The sequence below is a fragment of the Oenanthe melanoleuca genome, chromosome Z (assembly GCF_029582105.1).
Source record: "Oenanthe melanoleuca isolate GR-GAL-2019-014 chromosome Z, OMel1.0, whole genome shotgun sequence".
Classification (NCBI taxonomy): Eukaryota; Metazoa; Chordata; class Aves; order Passeriformes; family Muscicapidae; genus Oenanthe; species Oenanthe melanoleuca.
In genome coordinates this window covers 62,624,093-62,645,529 of record NC_079362.1, presented here as the reverse complement: position 1 = coordinate 62,645,529, position 21,437 = coordinate 62,624,093, and the positions used below count along the sequence as shown (strand labels likewise).

The window sequence follows — 21,437 nt, the reverse complement described above, 5'->3', positions numbered from 1 at the left end:
GTGCCCTGAAGACTCCAGTGTAGAAAAGAAACCTGAGTTTCACGTTGTCAGTGCTCAGACAGGATGGCAGAGGGGCTGGTTGCAGCCAGTGCCATTCACTTGCTATCTCTCCCTAAGGTGCTCAGCCAAATAGCTCACTGGGCACCACAGAGTGAGCCTTGCTGGGCAGATCGCACTTCTGACTTTTCAGCTTTTGACACCATTTCTTGATACCCATTTTAGGCACAGCTCAATCTTAATTATAAAGTAAGAGGGTGTTATAGAACTGCATGGAAGAGTGGCTGTGTAAGAGTCGGGGAGACACGGGATGAAGGGAATCCTGCGGATGTGAGTCCTGCCTGTGATGGTCTATGTGGCTCTAACACCACCGGCCTTGCTAAATGTTCTGGCGTGCCAGACTAAGGAATGCACTGCAATGCAAGTGCAAAACATAAAATCTAGAAGGGGAGACACAGGCAATCCCCATCTGCAAGAGGAACAGAATTGAACAACAAAGATGATGGAGGGATTGGAGTGCCCCCCTTACGAGACAAGGCTGAGGGAGCTGGGCCTTTTCAGTCTCAGGGAGAGGTGACAGAGGGGACCCTGTCAGTGTCTGTCAGTGCCTGCGGGGAGGGGTCAGAGCATGGACCAGGCTCTGCTCGGTGCTGCTGAGCAATAGGACGGGAAACAACGGAACACTGAGTGGTGCCCAAGAAATTCCACCAGAACATGCGGAAGAACTTTACAGCACGGGTGACTGGAACAGATTACCCAGAGAGCCTAACTTAACAGATACTGAAAAACTGTCTGGCGACAATGCTGTGCCATGTGCTCTGGACGATCCTGCTTGAGCGGAACAGAAGACCCACAGTGACCCGTCCAGCCCCACCCAGTCTTTCACGCTGATCCCCTCACATTGCGCATATGGACTACAACTCCCGGCATGCCCCGGAAGCCGGGCCCCGCCCCCGGCGCGCGCGCGCCCTGTCGCGTGGAAGGTGAGCGCGGGGCAGGCCGGGAATGCGAGTCGGGATTGGCCGGCGCGCGCCCCGCTTTCCAGGGTGCCGGGCAGCAGGAAGCAGCGGCGGTGGAGCGAGAAGCGGCGCGGCGAGGAGCTGCTCCCGGTGAGTCCCCGGCGGAACCGCCTCCCCACCTCTTGGAGCGCCGCGTCGTCGGGCCGCGACCCGGCCGGGAATTGAAAAGGGATCGATTTAATGCGCGCTTTGATGACGTAATAAGGAGTAACGAGGCGGCGGCGCTGCCGGGCGCCAGGCTCGGGCTGGCAGCGGTCAGGTCCCCTCCCGGGACGCCCCGCGGGACCCCCGTGCCTGCCGGCGCCGCCCGCACCGCGCCCGGATCCCCCGTGCGCGGCCAGCCCTGGGCGCGGGCCAGGCCTTCCGCCTTCGCCCGCTCCGGGCACCCGGCGGCTGCTCATTGGCTTCTGCGCCCGGGGCGAGCGCTGCCTGCGCCTCGCGATTGGCCAGGGCCCCGCTGACTGACACCGGCGACCGCCAATGAGGCCGCGGTGGCCGCGGGGCGCGCGGGCCGCAGCCCGCGGGAGGCGCGCGCGGGTGGCGGGAACCCCGGGCGGGGCGCAGGCGGCGGGGGCGCCGCCTAGCGGCCGCTGTGCCCATGAGCCTAGCGGCAGCGCCCCGAGTCCGCGTGCGGGGCCGAGCGGCGGGAGCGGCACCGGGGCCTGCGCCGCGCCTGAGCGTTGGTTTTGAGCAAAACGTGCGGCAGCGTGCATGAGGAATTCCCGCTCCTGCGCTGCCTGGCCCGCGGCTCCCCGTTTCCCAAGATGGCGGTGTTGTGGGCGCTCAGCGTCGGCTCCTCCGGGTCACCCGGGCCGCCCCAGCCCCGCCCCGCCCGCGCCTGTGGGATCCGTGTGCGGGAACTGACATCTGGTGCCTGGAATCCACCGAGTTCCACATGTAGCCCAGGAGAATAGTAATAATAACGTGGTTCCCTTGAGGTGGATTTATTAAAGCAGCTTGGCGAATCATATGCAGATCACATGAAATGCGTTCAGGCTCATAAGGCTAAGGCAGTACTTCCACGAGTTTTCCAAGGAAGTTGCACAGACAGCTGAAGCGATCCACTCTCTGTCCCTCAGCTGTGAGCCCACTCATAAGTGGGAGTTTGGATCACTTATGTCCGTCTTCCTCGGCTGCTTTGTTTTCCCAACTGTACTTTTCACTCCTTCCTCCAAAGCAGTCATGCTCTCATTGAACATGTGCTGATATGTCAGGCCTTTTTCCGCAGTATGACTGAGGTTTTTAGAATGAGAATACTCAATGAATGCTGCAATTGCATTTAGTTACACAGTAAATTCACAGTTTTACTAGTTCTGTGAAAATTAATGAACTGTCTAACATGAATTATATGTTTCTTACTGTGTTTTGTCAGACTTCTAAGAAAAAAACCTTTTAGAGTATCTTGTGTTTGCTGGGCTACTTTTTGAGGTTTGGGGTGTTTCTTTGGAGGTATCCCTACAGTCAGTTTGGAAGTAAAGCAAAAATCATGGGAGGTGAAAATCATGAGATTTGGGGGTCAAAAATCTGTTTTAAGGAATTATGCTTTTAAATGCAACTCATCTGCCCTTTTATAATGTGTCAAAAAATGGGCAAGAATAATTGAACTATGAAGTAGGTAGCTGACACCTTCCCACATGAGACTTTATGTGAAATACCAGATGGTGAAAGAAAGGTGGGAACTTCTGGCTGTCTTAGACCCACCATTATAGATGAGGAAAAGAGAATGCAGCTGCAGCATTTGCTCCCTTCCACCTCATCTTCTCCTGCAGGCTCCTCTACCCGCTTGAAGACCCTGACAGTTGTTTCTGGTGTGAAATATGGAATATGTAGAATTGGCTTAAGAAAGGATTTTCTTTGGTGTTGAATCTTTGTGTCCTGTCAAACCTCTTCAGCAAGAAGGGAGATTTAATCCATGAAACAGAGTGCAGCCAACAATCTCTGAGTGTCCAGGTGTTAGAAAAACAAATTACTTATTGGTAGAATTGCCTTCTTAAGCTTATGAAGACATACTTCAGTAATCTCAGATCTAAGGGCAGGCTAACAAAGCCTGGGAAAATGGATGTACCACTGATAGTGGATGCAGAGAATGCAGAATTTAGAAGCCACAGGGACATGTAGCAGAATCCCCAAAAAAAGGAGGAAACTAATAAACCAAATTTAGCAAATTTAATGTTGGAATCAGCTCCAACTGGGTAACAGGTAATTCTGGCTGGGGGAGATTGCAACAACCAACCCAAGAAACCACTGATCCAAAAGAAGAGAGAGACTGAGCATGTGGACTAATTAGCATAGGAAGCAAGAAAGTCATTAACCAGTAGAAGAGAGAATACTAATTAATAAGAGAATTATATTACTTGTAACCAATGAACACTAATCCTTTTGCTTGCTAAAATGTAAAATTAGTAAAAAATTTTTATAGTTGGGTACTTGATTTGTGGAATTCCACCGGACACCTAGGCTTGCACAACTCTGAAATAAATAATCATTGTCACCTCGAGTGAGTAGTTATTGGCTCATTGCACACCAGGTAACGCATTTGACTTTTGTGGGCAACATTTTTGTGGTTGGCAACGTAGCAATAGCAGGTAGGGGTGGATTTCCCTAAGTAAGTAGTTGCTTCTGCTCTACTTATTTCACTCTTTTGGTAAAACGACTTCTTCATGGGTGACTTTTTTCTGAGAGACAAGGAGGAGAGTCTTTTACGGTATAAACAGGAGCTCCATAATTCTTTTGTTTCTGCAGCATTCTAAATATAAGCCACTTTAGTGTGGGAGTTGAAGATGAGCTTTTTTGCATGGATATGAAGTAATTTTGCCTGGAGGTGATTTGTGAAGTGCTTTTGTTGAAGTACTTAGATGCTTTCCTGCTGCATAAGCAGCAGACTACTTCACGTACATTGATACTAAAAGTGAGAAGACAGAGCCCATTAAGATCTGTACAGGTGTCAAGCAGGAAGACCCTGTGTCACCTGTGTTATATAACCTCACACTTGATCCTCTTCTGTGTGAATTGGAAGCTGATTGTCAAGGGTTCCAACAGGGAGGTTTGAAAGTTACAGCCATGGCCTTTGCTGATGATTTCGTGCTGTTGAGTGATTCCTGGGATGGTATATGTTGTATACATCTCATCCACAGGCATTGAGTTCTGCTAAACCTCTCCAGGTCTGAGATCCTCTGCAACTCCCATTTTTATTGTGTTAGTAATGGAGGAGGGGATTATAAGCATTATGTGTCTCTTTCAAAACACTGGCAAAGAATATTTTGCTTTACAGAAGAAGTATAAGTAGGATGGATGAGTAAGCTTGACAGCAAATTAAATCCCTGGCAATTATGATGCACTCAGAAATTGAAAACTGCTGCTCTATTACATCTATATTTAAAGGAAGTAAATATCTTGTGTTCATGAGCTGCAAAATGTGACTTAACAGTTTTAAGAACTGTCTGTTAACCAAGTAGATAGGTGGGATTGCAAGAAGTAACTGTACGCAGATTCTGAGATGATGCTGCTGTGGTGTAGGCTGAGTAGCTGTGGCGATGTTGCATCCCTGCAGTATTTGCTTGAGGGTGGTTGGGTCCTTGCTGAATCCATAGGATGAAGAAATACCCACTTTGGCTGCTTCTTCATGTGCCCAAATAAGACAATATTCCACATCATTAGCTGTGCCATTTCCTACCTGTCAGCTAACACTTGGTAAAAAACAGTTTTTCCATTGGTTTTGTAGTCCTGGCAAAGTGCTAGTTAGGTCATATTTGTATAATAACTTGGCTGTGCACAGTATTTACTGTGTGGCACAATATTCTTACTCTCATACCACATTTGTTTTGCAGACCAGGCCTTTTGCCATGGAAGCTGAGGAAACGATGGACTGTATCCAGGAATTCCCTGAACACTATAAAGTTATTTTGGATAGACTGAATGAACAACGTGAGCAGGACCAGTTTACAGATATCACTCTGATCGTTGACGGTATGTAGAGGCCTGAGAACCAGCTGGTATTCGGAGAATTCTGAAAGTTGTGGTGGGACGCTGTTAGATTTTTCATGGTCAGGTGTCAGACTGTGCTGTGATCAAATTCTTGGTTCTGTTCCTCTGTACAAGTTACTTCCAAAGTCTCATTGTAGTGATTAATAATTTTGCTTCTGTTTTCCCAAACAAGAGACTAAAATATTCTCAGGTGGAAGTCCTCTTTCAAACTGCCGTGGTATATTTAATGTGCTAAGGATTCCCAAAACATTGTTAAAATGTTTTTATTGGACTTGTCTGACCACATGCAGAGAACTTCTACAAATACTGTGTCTAAATAAAAAAGCCCCACACCTTGAAATAATATTTACTTCTCACAGCAGCTTCTCTGGTGTCTGTGTACTACTTAAAAAAGGGTAGAAGCACACACTTCTTGTAAGTGTTCTAAGGCATAAGAACTGTTTTAAAAGGATGATGAAGATACAAGTGCTTACTATTCTCTTAGAAAAGGTAGTATGTGATAGATCACTTAAGTCTGCTTCATATTCCAAACGTGTCTTAGAATGGATGAACATTACAGGGAATATAGGCAGTGTCCTCTAGGACAGACTTACCTAAAGGAGTACCACCCAATCTTTAAAAAGATAGCAGCAACTCATTTGAAGAAAAGTGATCTTACAGAGTCCAGATTAGAAGGAGGGTAAGCAAATGAAGAAAAACAAATATTCTTCAGGGGCAGCCAGTTTCACTGACAGCACTTGCCCTTAATGTTTGCTCCTGCTCTGTCATTACCAAATCCATGTGTTGAACTCAGAGCTGGTTTTGTGTGCAGCTGTGTAGTTCTAATCCATGTTGCTTTCTTTATCCCTGTATCACTGCGCCCTATAAATTTTCATCCCTCCACTAGGGAGAAGAAATACAGACTCTGGAAGATAGGAAGAATAGAGCAGAACCACTTTTGTTGTGTGGTGTTTATGCTGGCAGAGATGGTAATATACATCAGTCTGTAGGAGCAACAAAAACATGAGACATACAGAGCTGAGCCCAAGACAGACAGAAAAAAAGTTTGCATAGAAATTTCCCGTAATTCATTTCTTAAATGAGAAACACATGAGTGAGTGAGTGTGAGTGAGTTCTCCAGCTGGTTGAGTTGCAGGGCTTTAGCAAGGTTCGTGTGAGAAGGGAGGAGCCAGCTTCAGTATTGTCCTGTGTTGCAAGGAGAAACAGGATATGCTGCTGGAATAGATGTTTAAACTGGGGTTTTTTTTCTGCATCTGCATTTATTCTTCACTATGAAGGGAGGAAAGTGTTACCTTAAACCAAACTTTCTGTCTTCCTTTGCAGGTCACCATTTCAAAGCTCATAAGGCAGTTCTTGCTGCCTGTAGCCAGTTCTTCCATAAATTCTTCCAAGATTTCACTCAGGAGCCTTTGGTGGAGATTGAAGGTAATCTGACTGGTGCAGATAAGAGCATTCAGAGTTGTGTGGTCAAGCTTGAAATTATTGTAGCATCCTTAGTGCAGGCCAGTGCATAAAATGTTTAGAGTTGGAATAATAGAATGTTCAGATCACCTAGGCCCAACCTCCCCTGCCATGGGAAGGGATGCCTCCCACAAGACCAGGTTGGTCAAGGCCATAGTCAGCCTGGCCTTGAACACTTGAACATCCTTGGTCATTGCAGTTAACTTTCTAGATCTTAGTTCTTGAGTTGTTCTGAGACAGCTATTATCACTGGAAAGAAAACCTCACTGAAGAAAAATAAAAATGAGAACAGTATTAAATATACTGAAAGGGAAAATGTGACATTATGTGGTGCTTTTTTTTTTTTTTTTTCCCCCCTAATACATGGCTAGTGAAGATCAGGTAGGCCCTGTATATGTTTTAAGGCTAGTGTACTACACTACATTCTGGTCAGCTGAAAAAGGCTGTCAGTGATGGCCAATGGCTGATGCCTTGGCTGGGATGCCAGAGCAAGCCAGACATGGAACAATACTTATGTGGTAGGCAGGGAGGAAATTAAATTCCTGAAGCAGCATTTCAGCCTCCAGGAATAGTATTTTTGTGTTTCAATCTATATATTATTGAAACAGCTTTTTGTTCATCTGATCATTCCTTTTATATTTGTTACAGCAAAACTCCACTATTGTTCCAGACTCACATGTTTCTTTAGTAGGTTTTTTTATTCCAACTGAGTGAGGTTGGACCTATGTGGTTATAAAGGTCTCTTCCAACCCAAACCATTCACTGGAGCCATTTAAGGGTGTGATCTTTATGAAACTGGCAGCTACAGTACTGTGATCAAAATGGTGTGCAGACAAGTGTGCAGGATGCACTGGAAGGATAAGGCTGTGGAATTGTAAAAGGTAACTCGTTTCTCTTGCCTTTATACAGGTGTAAGTAACATGGCCTTTCGTCACCTAATTGAGTTCACCTATACAGCAAAGCTAATGGTACAAGGTGAGGAAGAAGCAAATGATGTTTGGAAAGCTGCAGAGTATCTACAGATGCTAGAAGCAATCAAAGCACTTGAAATCAGGTAAGTATATAAGCCTCTTTTTCTTCCCAACACTGAAGGAGAAAGTCTCAATAAGGGTTTTGCAAGAGCTGGCTGCCTATTTTGCAGTGCTGTTTCTTATGGTGGAACCTCCTTAACTTGTGTAGAAACATATATTCTTCTACTGTAACATACATGTCAGAATTACACGGGGTAAAACAATAATGTTGGGCTACAAGTCAGTGTTGTTGTTGGGCTAGAACTCAGTGACAAGTGACATGGCTTGTAATGTTGCTGATGTTGTAGGACTGTGACTGGTAACTGGTGGTTGGTCTCTGTCTGATGGCCCCACCTGACTGACAGCTGGCTGCATAGTGTCAATGTCTCTGGTAATCCGACAACATTAACAAGTTTGTGCTGGTGTTTTGATTTCATGCAGCTTTCTGCTGTTTCTGAGAGAATAAGCAGTGATTTTAAAACCTCTTGCTGCAAAATTAATCTCTCGAACTTCTTGAATGAATGTAACTGTTGAAGTCAGTTTTATCTGGGTTCAATACTCAATCAAATGTTGCTGCAGCACCTGTTATCCAGTACCAGAAACTGTAATCCAGTGCCAAAGTCTAGCTTGAAAAAAGTGGGTGCCAATCCCATCATAACTGTTTTTCATCCCCTTTCTTCCATTTCACTTCCATCAAGTTCTCTCATGTTCTTATTCCTTCTGCATGCTACACTGACTGCTTTTGGTACGTGATCCAGGAGCTCCTTGCAATGTACCTGTCATCTTGTAGACATCAGAAATCCAGGCTATATGAAACTGGGTTTAGCTAGTCTGTTTTCCTGTGTGTGAACAGACTAAAGTGCCATTTATAAACCGTGGCCTGCATTACCTCATTACTTACACATCTGACAATATGACTTGGAAAGACTGGGCAAAGTCTTGTCTCCTGTTACTAGAAAGCCTGAAAGTGATAGGGAGTGCATTACATGAAAGGTTTCATCATGGTGCAGAGGAAGGTTAAAAGCATAGCTTACTCCAGACAGTCTGTTTGATGGGAAGATAGCCACTTAATTTTGAAACTGATGATCAGTAGTAAAACCTGCATCACAGTAGTGCTGTGGATGACTTGAAAGCATTGACTCACTCAGCTGTGTCTGTGTCTGAGATGCCGTGCTGTCCCTGACATTTTGGAGGAGGAGGGTTGTGTATGTGTTAATCAGGGAGAGCAGTACTGAACTGAGGTGTGTTTAAGTGTTTAAGCCCAGAAAATTAAACTAGAATACTCCTTTCAGATCCTAGTGGCTTTTTTTCATGTCATCTGTTAGCAGTGTGCCTTCCTGAGCTATGGGATATGTTAACCCTTGTGTGTATATAACCATTGTGTGAAGTCATAACTAAAGTGTTTTCTGACAAGCTCTAAGTACTGCTTGCACACAGTGCAGATCTTAAGAGATGAATGGCATAGGAGGGGCTTGAACTTATTTCTGAGTAGGCAGGCCAGAGAATTTATTATTTTAGAGGAGTTTTCTTTCCAAGTACAGAATTTCACAAATTTTTAGATAAGTCAATAGGTTAGCTGGTTTTTCTTCTTGATAGATGTTTTGTATCATTCAAGCAGAGCTTAAATACTTAAAATACTTAAAAATATTTTGTTAGCCTTAACAATGTTACTTTACTGCACTAAGGAGTGTAGATTAAGGACAAATGAGCTTCTGATGTGCACACAGCTTATGTGTCTGATTTGCACACAGATAATGTCATCATTCATTGAGAAACAGCCAAGGGAGTGTTGGATGCAGAACCTCTTTACTATGCAGGAGTTATGTCATTGTTAAGTGATCTTAACCATGTTTATGCAAATGCTTTTCAGGAACAAAGAGAATTCATCACCCTTAGAACCTAATGAAGCACAAAGTAAAAATAAACCAAAAAAGAGGAAGATTGCTGAAACCTCTAATGTTATCACAGAAACACTGCCATCTGCAGAATCAGAGCCTGTTGAAATTGAGGTTGAGATTGGTGAAGGGACAATGAAAGTGGAAGATGACAGCATTGAAACCCTTGAAGAAGTAGCTTCTGCAGAGCAATCCATAAAGTACATACAGACAACAGGTACATCAGATGAATCTGCTTTGGCTCTTTTGGCAGATATCACCAGCAAGTATCGTCAGGGAGAGAGAAAATGCCAGATCCAAGAAGAAGGTGATAGTGCAACTGACCCCTCGTGCAAACAGGTAGAAGGTATTGAAATTGTGGAACTTCAGCTGTCACACATGAACAATTTATTCCACTGTGAGAAATGTAACCGTTCATTTAAATTGTTTTACCATTTTAAGGAACACATGAAAACACACTCTACTGAGAATTACAAGTGTGACATATGCAATAAAAGATACCTACGAGAGAGTGCTTTGAAACAGCACCTCACCTGTTACCACCTTGATGAAGGTGGTGCCAGCAAGAAGCAAAGACCTGGCAAGAAAATACATGTATGCCAGTATTGTGACAAGCAGTTTGACCACTTTGGGCATTTTAAAGAGCACCTTCGGAAGCACACAGGTAAGAACAGTGCTACAATCCTGTGCTTGTGGCCTTCATTCTAGTATTTTGGACTTTTGCATGTTTTGGGGAAATAGATAATAAGCTGAAGAAAATAAATGAGTCCTGAGTGCTAGAAATACTTGTCTTCTAGTTATAACTAAAATGGTGGTATGTCTTTTTGTTTGTTGATGTTTTTGTTTGTGTTTTTTTGTTTTCAATTCATGTGAACTTTTGGGGGATGGAGTCAATTAAAAATAGATTCCTAAAACCAGAAAGTAGTAAGGAAGCTTCTCTGTTAAGTCTATTAAACCTTTAAAGATGTTTTTCAAAATACTTCCTTAAGGCATGTCCCCATTTTCAGAAATACCAAACTGGGGAACTACTTTAATTTTCAAAATTTTCTAGTAAATATTTCTGTTGAAATATTATTTAAATCACAGTCTTCTTGGTGGGATACAATCTAGAGTATTTCTTTATCTAACAACTTCTGAGTAAATGCTTATTAAACATAAAATACCCTCAAAGAATTATGTCTTGTACCATCTTGTTTGGAAAGTTTTACCTTTGCTCTTGTCTCATCTCATCTATGATTTGAATTTTCTTGGTTAATTAAGCAAAACTACTAAAACTAGCAAAAAATTTCTAGTCATTATAGTACACTTTTTTTTTTTTTTATTGTGAAATCTGCCTCTTTGAAATCTGGGTAGGAAAGATCTTTTGAGTACAAAGTGATATGTGCTCTTCCTTCTTTTCTTTTTGGTATGGGAGATTATTGTTTCTTCATCTCACTGAAAAATCTGCTGAGTGAACAGACACTGAGAATGACATAGGTAACTGAATGTAAAATATACATGGTCTTGACCTTTCAGATGTTTTTGTTTAATGTGCCAGTCATAAGTAAAAGTTTAATGGATGGTAGTAGCTCCATTTCTTTTGCAGCTTTTATTGTTAAAGCCTTTTAATTAGAATATCTTAATTTAACTAGAATGCACCTGTATGTGGAACTGCCAAGTATTCATATATGGCTGTCTCTGGTCTATTCCAAATAGCCTCCTAGAAGTTCCTTTTATAAACTTTTATAAGCTTTGGGAAGTCCTTATCCCCTGTAAAGCAGGGAGTGTTTCTACATTATAAGCAATTCAAATACATGCTAGTTAACAAAAATCTATTCAGGAAAAGATTTGTGGCAGATAACCAGAGTAATCCAAAATACATAATATGTTTGCTCTTGCAAAAAAGGTTTTTCAATTCAAAGTAAGTTAGCATATCACAAGAAGTGCAAAATATACCTAATATATATTGATCTAATAAGTATAACATATGGAATTAATTGCAGTTTAGCATTTTCAAAAGCCTTAAGCTTAAAATCAGAAGAGATATCAGCATTTAATTGTAATCTCATAAGGAGAATGAAAAACCTCCCATTCTGTTAAAGGCTTTCTAAATTCTGAGCTCTGTGTAGCACTGGTTGAATGCTAAAATGAACTTGAAAGGCCTGAGAGAAAATGTCCTAAAAATATTTTATCCTGTTTTTGCTCAATCACTACACTAGCAATTACATTAAGATAGCAGTCAAGCAGTACTAGGATGATAAAATGGCTTTGGTTGGAAGGTACCTTAAACATCCTTTAGTTCAACCCTCTGGGACCAAGGGCAGGGTACCTTCCACTAGACCAAGTTGCTATGAACCACATTCAGCTTGGCCCTGAACATTTCTCAGGGATGGGAGGACCACAGCTTCTCTAGGAAACTTGTTCCAGTGCATAACTACCCTCTGAGAAAATAATTTCTTCCTTATATCTAACCTAGACCTACTCTGTTTCAGCTTAAGGCAATTCCCCCTTTGCCATTATCACTACATTCCCTTGTAAAAATTCCTTCTCCAGACTTCCTTCCTGTAGACTGCCTTTAGGCACTGGAAGGTGCTCTTAGACCTCCCTGAAACCTTTCCTTCTCCAGACTGAACAACCCCAATGCTCTCAGCCTGTCTTTACAGCATAGCTACCAGGAGGATCTGCTCCATGATTTTTAAGGCATGGAGGTGAGACTGGCCTATAGTTGCCCAGGTCTTCCTTATGTCCCTCTTTTGAAAGGATTATGCTTCTGCTTTTCCAGTCATCTTGAATTCACCAGACTGTTACACCTCTAATTTTATGGATTGCTGCTTAACAACTTCCTTCACCAGCTCTCTGAGGACCAGCAGATGCATCTCATCAGGTCCCATGGACTTCCTTTTTGTGTTTGAGTTAGTCCGGGAGCTCTTTGGTCATCCATTCATGCTCTGTAGAACCAGAGAATCACTGAATGGTTTGCATTGGTAGAAGCCTTGAAGATCATCTGGTTCCAAACCCACTAGCTGCTTGGGCGAAGTCCGTGATTTTGGACCTGCAGGACTGACGGCACTTTAGTGTCCTCTCTGCCTTTCCTGTACAGCACTTCAAAAATGTAGCGTTTAGTAAAGGGGAATGCTCCCACCATTTAACACATTTCTGTAGCTTTTAGGTGTATAAGTGACACTCAAGTTGCTTGTGAATTTCTTTTGAAAAGCTTATTAGGAACAGGTGAATATTTCTGAAGATTTGTTTTTCCACTGCAATATCCAATAATTACCACATGCCTGAAAATGCAGTTTTTTAAACTAGGTAGGATTAATCCTCATGGTATTCACTGAAATGGCTCAGCCTCTTTTGGAGTTCATTATCCATTTGTTTCAGTAGTGGTGCTGGTGGCAGTACCTATACAGATTATTACAGACTTTCAGAGGAAACACACTCTTTGAGGGTTTGGTTTTTTTTTGTAAATTAATTTGCTTGAATGTCATTGTGTTTGTGCATGGTGCAACACCCTTTGTTCATTACCACTTGATGACAGCATAGTACCTTAGATGATAGAAAGATCTGCTTTCAGCTTCCCCTGCTGTTGTCCTTAGCTGGCTTCTATGTTTGATACCATGGTTGAAATGAAGTGGCCAAACTGAGAAGAATTTTTATTTTGCTTGTGCCCATTTATGTCCCTCTGTGCTTTCTCTTTGATGTATTTTGGGGGAAAGTTTGATGCAGGGTTTTTTTGTTTTAGTATTGATGCACTGTTATTTCACAATCATTCTGTTCTAGCTTTGTTTTCAGGAGCTCAGTTTCAAGCATAAGCTATTATTTTTGAAAATAAAAGGTTGTATTATTTAAGTACTTCCTTCTTTACTATGTCACTTTGTATATTGACTAATATTAGTTCTTTAATTGTAACTATTATCAGATGAGAAGTGTGAAATAGCTCATATTTCTTTAAAATATTTTGACAGAATAGTAACATCATTTCCACAAATACCTTAAAAGCTACTGGTAATTGTTACATTTGTTTTCTTCTAAATGTAAGTTATGACTCTGCATCAGTTTTTTGCCCTTTTATATTGAGTTTTCATCTCTTTTTCTGCAGAATAATCCAGTTGGCTGCATCTTTACAGCATATTTATCAACCTAGACAAGAGAGAGAGAGAGAGGGGAAGAAGAGAGACCTGAAAGAGGCATGGGTGGTTTTATACACTTACAAATCCTTATATCTGTCTTAACAGGTGAAAAACCCTTTGAATGTCCAAACTGCCATGAACGTTTTGCTAGGAATAGCACGCTCAAATGTCACCTGACAGCCTGTCAGTCTGGAGCTGGCGCTAAAAAGGGAAGAAAGAAGCTGTATGAATGTCAGGTGGGTAATGGAAGTAGGTGAGTCTGAGGTTCCTTTTAGGTACCTTCCTCCTTCAAGGAGCATGGGAGGACTGAACAGGAGAGGCAATGAGAGTGGGCTCTAAGAGCTACTTCAGTAAAATAATATTGAATCACAGAATATGCTGAGTTTGACTCGACCCACAAGGATTGAGTCCAACTCCCAGCCTTGCGTGGGGCACCCCAGGAGTCACACCATGTGCTTGAGAGCATTGTCCAAATGCTTCTTGAGCTCTGTCAGGCTGGTGCTGTGACCACTGCCCTGGGGAGCCTGTTCAGTGCCCAATCACCCTCTGGGTGAAAAAGCTTTCTTCTAATATCCAACGTAAACCTCTCCTGACTGAGCTTCAGGCCATTGCCTCAGGTCATGTCACTGGTGACCATGGAGAAGAGATCAGTGTCTACCCCTCCTCTTCCAACAAGGAGGTTGTAGACTTCCTTGTAGTAATGTTGTAGTGAGTAGAGTTGTAGTGTTGTAGAGTTGTTGTGAGGTGTTTGGAGTACAACCAAAACATGCAGATAAATTCTCACATGTAAGCATGTTCATTTATAATAATGGAATTACTGGTGTGGAACCTTATTATACTTAAAATCATAGAGATTCTTTTGGGTAGGCTGCACTTTACTGGTCTCTCTGCTTCCTTTTCAAGGTTCTTGATACACTGACCTATGCCTTTCCCACTTCCAAGCACACTTCACTAAAAGTGAAACCATAGTCCAAAATACAAATTATTATTTAATTTCTTTTTATTTTTTATTCTCTGTTTGATACCAAACATACTGATTTCGTCTGGAAAGTAATTATAATTAATGATGGCAGACTGTAGTATTTTTTAAGCAAAATAAATGCTGTAGAGAGTGATTGGGTACTTTGTCACTATATAACTGACACTGTCAGTTGTCACTGTCACTATGGAACTGACATTTGAAAAGCTGTTGAGATAAGTCTAACTTCACTTTTAAAGAGCTGATTCAAGTCATAACTCGTATTCTAAACTTCCTCATCCTCTCACAGATGTTGCAAGAAACTGCAGAAACTGCAGCAATTCTTGGATAAATTTTTAGAACTTTTTTCTCTTTAGAACTACATTTGAACAAATAAATCTTTGTTCACTGAACAAAGAGGAGAAAAAACTGCTTTTTTCTTGAGTCCTTTCAGTGCTATTCAGGTGTGTGCCTTGAATACTGAATTAGATTCTGTGTGGCAAGAGCAGTAATTATGTGCCTGAGCATTGCTGATAGTCATTATCTTCATATAGTCATTATCTTCATATATGACTAATTTTGGGTGTTTATTTATAATATTAGTATTTTAAAAACTGTATGTTCAATCTCTTTCTGAAATGTGAGCCTGGGGAAAAAAGGCATGGCAGTAGTATTACAACCCATTTTTTTGTCTGACATCACAGACCTGTTCTTGATTTAATCCTGTCAGATATTCCCTCCATTATCTTTCTGTGCTGTTACTGAAAATCATTAAGAGATAGAACATCCTGTTTCAAAACTGTTTGCTGACAGCAAAGGGGTGTTGAAATGTGTTTTCTTGTTGCTTTCTACAGCCAAACACATTTGCATGAATTTCAGATGAGAAAACTTTCAAATGCTCTACTGACTCATGAATTTTGTGGAAATCTGTCCTGGTTTGAAGGACAGGTGTCTGCCAATAAAGGCAGAAGCTTCTCTTTGAAATAGAGAATGTAAACCCCCTTCCTCCAAATTATTATTATAATTTTGAAATTAAGGTGCTCTGAGGCATGGGAATGAGATATGGGAAGTAGGAATAACAGTTCATTACTAGGAAAATTAAAACAGAAATACAGTATTACAAAGAACAATCCCAAAATACTGACAGAGTCAGAATACAACCTTACACCCTGTCAGTCAGGGTGTTGGTAGCAGTCCCATTAAATGGTGGCTGCATCCTCCTGCAGTGGCAGATGTGGTTCAGCTGAAGCTGTGCTCCTGTAGAAGGTGCAGTTTTCCTCTGAAGGTCCAGGGATCATGTGGAAAGGTCCAGCTTTCCTCTGGAATCCAGTGGAAAGAAGGTAACTTGCTGTCCAAAATCTCAGTTTTTATCTAGGTGGGAAAGACTTGGCTCCTCCCCCTGGCTGGAGCATCTCCCAATGGGATGATGTAATTTTATCAGTCATACAGTGGGACTTAATGGCCCAGCAGCAGATGAATTCTTCCTGGAGGGAGGATGGGTTGTGGAAAAGATAAAGATGATTGCCCCACCTAGTCTTAAAGATGGCCCATTAGCAGATAGTATGTGCCACGGAGATAAGGGTCACTGCCCCACCCAGCTTCAACAGATGGTGATAGAATACACATTTCAGCCACATCCTGTATTGCAACCCAAGAGAGTATCTTATGTAAGCACACGTCAAAATAGCTCACCATTCTTAAAAAAAGCAAAATAAATATCAACTCCCCTGCTCATTTAAAGTTTTCTTCTCAACTTTTATTTCTAACATATATGTTTTTTTAAATCCAAATATCAAGAATTTATACAGTCTGAAGCCATGATCTCAGATAGGCACTGTATTTTGTCCCATTTCTGTTGGCACTGTTTAATACACTGTGTCCTTTGTTTCAGGTTTGTAACAGCGTGTTTAACAGCTGGGATCAGTTCAAAGACCACTTGGTAATACACACTGGTGACAAACCCAACCACTGTACCTTATGTGATTTGTGGTTTATGCAAGGCAGTGAGCTGAGAAGGCATCTCAAAGAAATGCACAATATTTCAGAACTATTAGTGACAGAAGAGGTTCTTCCAGTGGAAGGTATGGAAGCTGAACCAGTAACATCAATGACAATAATAGAACAAGTTGAGCAAGTGCATGTCCTACCAGTAATTCAGGTACAAGTGGATCCTGCACAGGTTACTGTGGAACAGATGCACCAGGATCTCATACAGGACAATCAAGTGAAAGGCACACAGATGGAGGAACTACAGGAACAGGTGCAGATTAGTTACCTGGAAGTTGAACACATTCAGACTGAACAAGGTGCTGAAGTTCATGTGGAGCAGTTACATGTTGAGCACGTAAATCAAATACAGATGGAAGAAGTACAGGCAGAACTTATAGATGGATCAGATCTTGAACAAGTAGAATATCAAAGTGTTGATCAAGGAGAAGCAGAAGAAAAGGATCATAATCAAACGGATGATGCAGAAAAAGAAGATAATGAGCAAGCTGAAGACTTAAAAACACAATTAGTGGACACACAAAATGCAAAAGTGGATGACTAGGACAAATAAATGACACTTCAGTTTTAAGAATGAAATACCAAATTATTTTTGTTAACTTTTACATTGGTTTTTGAACCATCACGGGTCACCTTTTCAATATGCTGTCCTTAGGAAGCTGGACAAGTGGACCAAAATTAGCTTTCTTCATGTACAATTAGACTTCTCTCATATGTGAAAAATATTTCCCCATTCATGTAGTGCCATGGAACAGAAACAACCACAGACACGGACAACTTTGTGAGATTTTTAGCAATGAATAGCTTGTATCATTGATACACCATTCCTGGGCATAAGTAAAAGTAATTTCACCTCTTTTCCTCTTGCAGTAGAAGCAAAGTCTTGTAAAAATTTGCAGGATGTTTGCGGCAGGAGAATCAGTAAAATCTGAGGGGTTCTTCTGTAAGTAGCAATTACATACCTGTGAATTTTTGAATCTTAGGTTTCAGGCTGGGCTAAAAGCATTGTTGCTGGAGGTCTCTGAGCACAAAAGTCCTGTGCCTTTTCAACACTGAGTGGTTAAATTTCCACAAAGTTTCTAGAGTTTTTGAGAACTTAGTTCTGTAAAAGGCAATGTAGGTAATGTTATAGTGCTTTATATTTTTGCTTGAAATTGCCAGTTACTGATTTTCTTTTGCATTAAATTTAGAGGTGGGAGGGGCTGAGGGAGGGAACAGACTTCACTTGGATGCAGCAGGACACTCTAAAAGGGATACTTAAAAATAGGAAAAGCTTGGTAGAGTCTGTGATAAATATGATTTGGAAGAAAGCTATGAGCAGGCTCTTCTTTTATAAATAATCATTTTTGAAAATGAATATGTTTAAACATAAACATAGAGACTTGTCTATATGGTATCAGGTTCTTGGGTTTTTTTAAATGAAATTCTGACACTTGACAAAAAGATGTGCTAAACGTAAAAGCCATAGGTATGAGTGCTAAACTGTGGATTGAAAAGTAGAAGTGTAAATATTTTAATCAATATTAGAAAATAAAACAATACAAACCATTAAATGTTGTATTATTTGTTTCATCCAATATATTAAGAACAACTGAGTGACTGGCAGTTAAGTGCAAGTTCCAGTGTTAAGGATCAGTCTCATTTTTAATATGATTAATAGTTTTTTACTGTAATGTTGGATTCGTTTAGAAAATGCTTGTCTATGGTCAAGGATGTTAAGAACGTCTTAATTACTGCTTGAGATTAGAGGTGCTCCAAACTCCTGAAGAAACTTTATTTTCAAAGCCTTAAATGACAGGAAGAATTTTTGCAAGGACGGTCCCTACTGCTCTGTTGGTAATACTACAGATCTTAGTTAAAATCAAGCTTTTCTATTCCATCTTCAAATGCAGAACTGTTTCCTGGGATTTGTGCTTTTATTTAGTTTCATTCAGTATTACTGTGTTTCATCACAGCCTTTGAGAAATTGTTGCAAAAGAAACATGGGTATCAATTAAAATCTCAAACAGTTTGATTAATGTAACTTGCATTCTTTCCTTATATTTTGTGTTTTCTGAGATGCAAGTAATCTGCGATGAGATTCAATGCAGGGGAAAGGATGTGGCCCAATCTTAATCAGGAGAGTAAATTTTAGGTATTATATTTTATACCTGGCTTTTAATAAGCAGCTTGTCTTCTGATAACATGGAAGGGACAGGGCTGTTTGCTTAGCTGCCCAGCTCTAAACTTTTTTAGGCGTAAATGCATATAGACAAAGTCTGTCTCGGTGGAGTTTAAGGAACAATCTGACCGCATCTGACCAACAAATCTAAATTTTGTGTAGTTTTTAAAGTCGAATGTAATTCGAACAATTCCATGGCATCGGCAGCAAGGCTGTAGTTGGCAAGCACAGTTGGGCTGTTTACTTGTATGGATTTGTAGGAGAGGAACGATGCTCTGTGGTTGTGCCCAGCGTCGTCTGTGCTAATTCCCAGTGAGGCTAGGCGCGAGCACGGTGTCACCTCACCCTGAGGGACATGGAGGAAGGCTGTCCTCAAGAAGTAACTCCGTTACAAAGGGCCGTTCCTCCGTCCCCTGTAACCTCCTTCCCAAATGACTGACGCCCAAATTTCCTGCCGGTTCCCGCAGCAGCTGACCTCTCAGGAGAAGGGAAGGTTGCGGGGCAGTGGGAGCTCCCGGTCCGGCAGCCGTGAGGCCGGAAATGGCGCGGCCGCCAATAGCAGCAAATGGCGGCCCCCGGCCAGGTCGGCGGGGCCGGTGGCCGCGGCAGGGTCCCGGGAAGGGCTGGTGGCCGGGACAGGGTGCCGGGAAGGTCTGGTGGCCGGGACAGGGTCCAGGGAAGGGCCGGGCTGCGGGGCCCAGGGGAGGCGGCGGCAGGCAGCCGGCTCCCCCCGCAGGGAGCTCAGCCGGGGCTGGGGCTGCGGGCCGGCGGACGAGCCTCCCCGCCCGCCTTTGCCGAAATGCCGCGGGAGGAGTTTCGGTAGTTTCAGCAATAGCGCCTCGCTGCTGTTTTAGTCTGTGTGCTGGTTTGCCTAGAGACAAAGTACACTGGCGAAGTGGAATCTTGGAGACGCTCCAGACCCAGCTGGACGCCATGGTGTGTCACCTGCTCCAGGTGATACTGCCTTGATCTCCAGAGGCCCCCCGCAACCCAGGAGAACTGCGGTTTTTCTCAAAGGGATTACTGGTGCGCCATCCCGCATCTTCCTAATGCCGAGCCGTCCCTCAAACCCCCAGAGCAACATGAGGCAGGACCTCGGTGTGAGCCCCCCGGGTTCCAGTTGTTACTTAAATGTAGATCGTTTGAGACATACTAGTGTTTTACATGAGACCCTCGCCTAACTGGGGCCTGAGGCAAAACACGTTTTGATTCAAAGAAATTTCATCCCCTGTTTGACCTACAAAATACACAACAAACTCCATGGGAGAGCCGGGACATGCTGCAGTGTTTTCTGGGTTGGGTTGTTAATTCATTGGACATTCCCTGTGCCTACAGCTTAGTATCAGGAGCAAACCTGTCGTTTCAGGACCTCTTCTTTTAAAGGATGTAGTCTGGCATCTCAGTTCACCTACACCAAGTAGATTTGTTGATATCATGGGTGCACAGGTGTTCCAGCCTGTTTGGGTGGTCCTAGTTCAGGAAAACTAAAAACTGTTGTTATCAGAGAGAAAAGAGTATTTGCTCATATGTATATTAAAAAAACCCCACCTCAGTTTAAGAGATATAGTTCCATCAGAAAGGGTCCTCAATTGCTTATGTTTTTTCTTGCACTAAGTAATTTCTTTTAAAATATTTTGGCAGATCTACAGCACATCCACAGGGCCTGAGCAATCTCATGAATGGAAATGAGCAAATAATTTAGTTGAGTTTATTTGTTTTTCCTGAACTTCTAATTTTGTCATCTAAATTTTATCATCATTGTCTTTCGTTCAATGATGGTTGTTTTCTACATAGTACCTTATCCAACAAATAGAGGTGAGGACTTTAGGATTTTAGTTAGTCCTAGATAGTCAGTCAGTTTGGGAATTAGGAAATAAAATACCTGAACATGCCAGTTCTATTCTTACCGTTGCTTGTCTGGGATCTTTTCAGAGTGTTGTTTAAATAATTGCAGCTCTGGGGTGTTTAAAAAAATGTCCAGTTGTGGAGTTCTTAGATTTGCCAGATGAAAAAACAATGATTTTGAGAACTAAAACAGAATTTGCACTGTTGCAAATACAAATAATTTATTATAATGTACTGATTCTGTTTTGAAGGCAATTAAATTGCACTGGAAGATAGCTGGGTTTTTCATACCACAGCCACATTACAATGAACTCGTCTGTTGGCCCTTTGCTAAAAAGGGTTTTTCTTTGGTTCCTGTAGGTTGAACTTCATGGCAGGATTTTCTGGATGTCACCACTGAGAAAATGCTCTGGAGTGGGGCCCCTGCAAGTTCCCACTCCATGAGGTACTGACCCAAGGAAATGCAGTACTGTGGCAGCTGTCGTGCTTTATCTGGGGGAAGTGCATGTGACAGAGATGCTTGTAAAATATACATTCAGAAGTTGCTCTTTGTGGGAGGATTTGGGGTTGTTGCTCCGTTTTAGAGACCAGGTTACGCTGAGGTGAAAGAACACGACAAAGGATAGTGCATGATTTCAAACCATACTGAAAAGTGATGGGATTAGTTCCTTATAGCTGGAACACAATTTCTTCATGGCTCATTTTAACCTGCACTGTTGTTCTAAAGCCATAGAAGTTGGGCATGTTTGCTTCTCTTCATGATATTTACCGTGAGTTGGGAAATAAACTTCAACCTTTGAAATTCTTGGCTAACACTGAAAAAATCTGTAGCATGGCTCTTCTGTGTGTTTGGGAAAAAAACAGTCCATTATTCATAGACAGCTCTTTCCTAGGACACTTGGCAAATATTGTTTAGCTTAGCCTCTAACTCTTCCTGTGAAGTACCTAGATGGCTTTTATCTTCCCCCTTTTTATATATTTTTCTCAGTGT

The 21,437-nt window shown here is 42.1% G+C and overlaps 2 protein-coding genes across 5 annotated transcripts; both read left to right on the top strand.

Moving 5' to 3' along the window:
* The first annotated feature begins 925 nt into the window (after positions 1-925).
* LOC130265490 (putative uncharacterized protein MGC34800) lies at positions 926-1,477 on the top strand. The gene has a single exon (XM_056514591.1). It carries the CDS (start codon positions 926-928, stop codon positions 1,475-1,477), a length of 552 nt encoding a protein of 183 aa, XP_056370566.1.
* On the top strand, positions 959-17,953 carry ZNF131 (zinc finger protein 131). Of its 4 annotated transcripts, XM_056514303.1 has the most exons (8): positions 989-1,106; positions 4,844-4,982; positions 6,324-6,425; positions 7,371-7,515; positions 9,342-9,705; positions 9,808-10,030; positions 13,581-13,711; positions 16,325-17,953. In XM_056514303.1, exons 2-8 carry the CDS (start codon positions 4,859-4,861, stop codon positions 16,982-16,984), a joined length of 1,749 nt encoding a protein of 582 aa, XP_056370278.1. In that variant the 5' UTR covers positions 989-1,106; positions 4,844-4,858; the 3' UTR covers positions 16,985-17,953. The 4 variants fall into 4 exon arrangements, with proteins under 4 accessions (XP_056370277.1, XP_056370278.1, XP_056370279.1 ...); XM_056514302.1 differs by having other exon boundaries at positions 959-1,106; positions 9,342-10,030; XM_056514304.1 differs by lacking the exons at positions 989-1,106; positions 4,844-4,982; positions 7,371-7,515 and having other exon boundaries at positions 6,350-6,425; positions 9,342-10,030.
* The last annotated feature ends 3,484 nt before the right edge of the window (positions 17,954-21,437 follow it).

Coding starts and splice junctions, on each gene's coding strand:
- LOC130265490 (XM_056514591.1), top strand. CDS start 926: ATGCCCCGGAAGCCGGGCCCCGCCCCCGGCGCGCGCGCGCCCTGTCGC.
- ZNF131 (XM_056514302.1), top strand. CDS start 4,859: ATGGAAGCTGAGGAAACGATGGACTGTATCCAGGAATTCCCTGAACAC. Junction 7,516..9,341: donor ATCAAAGCACTTGAAATCAG/GTAAGTATATAA, acceptor AATGCTTTTCAG/GAACAAAGAGAATTCATCAC. Junction 10,031..13,580: donor GCACCTTCGGAAGCACACAG/GTAAGAACAGTG, acceptor CTGTCTTAACAG/GTGAAAAACCCTTTGAATGT.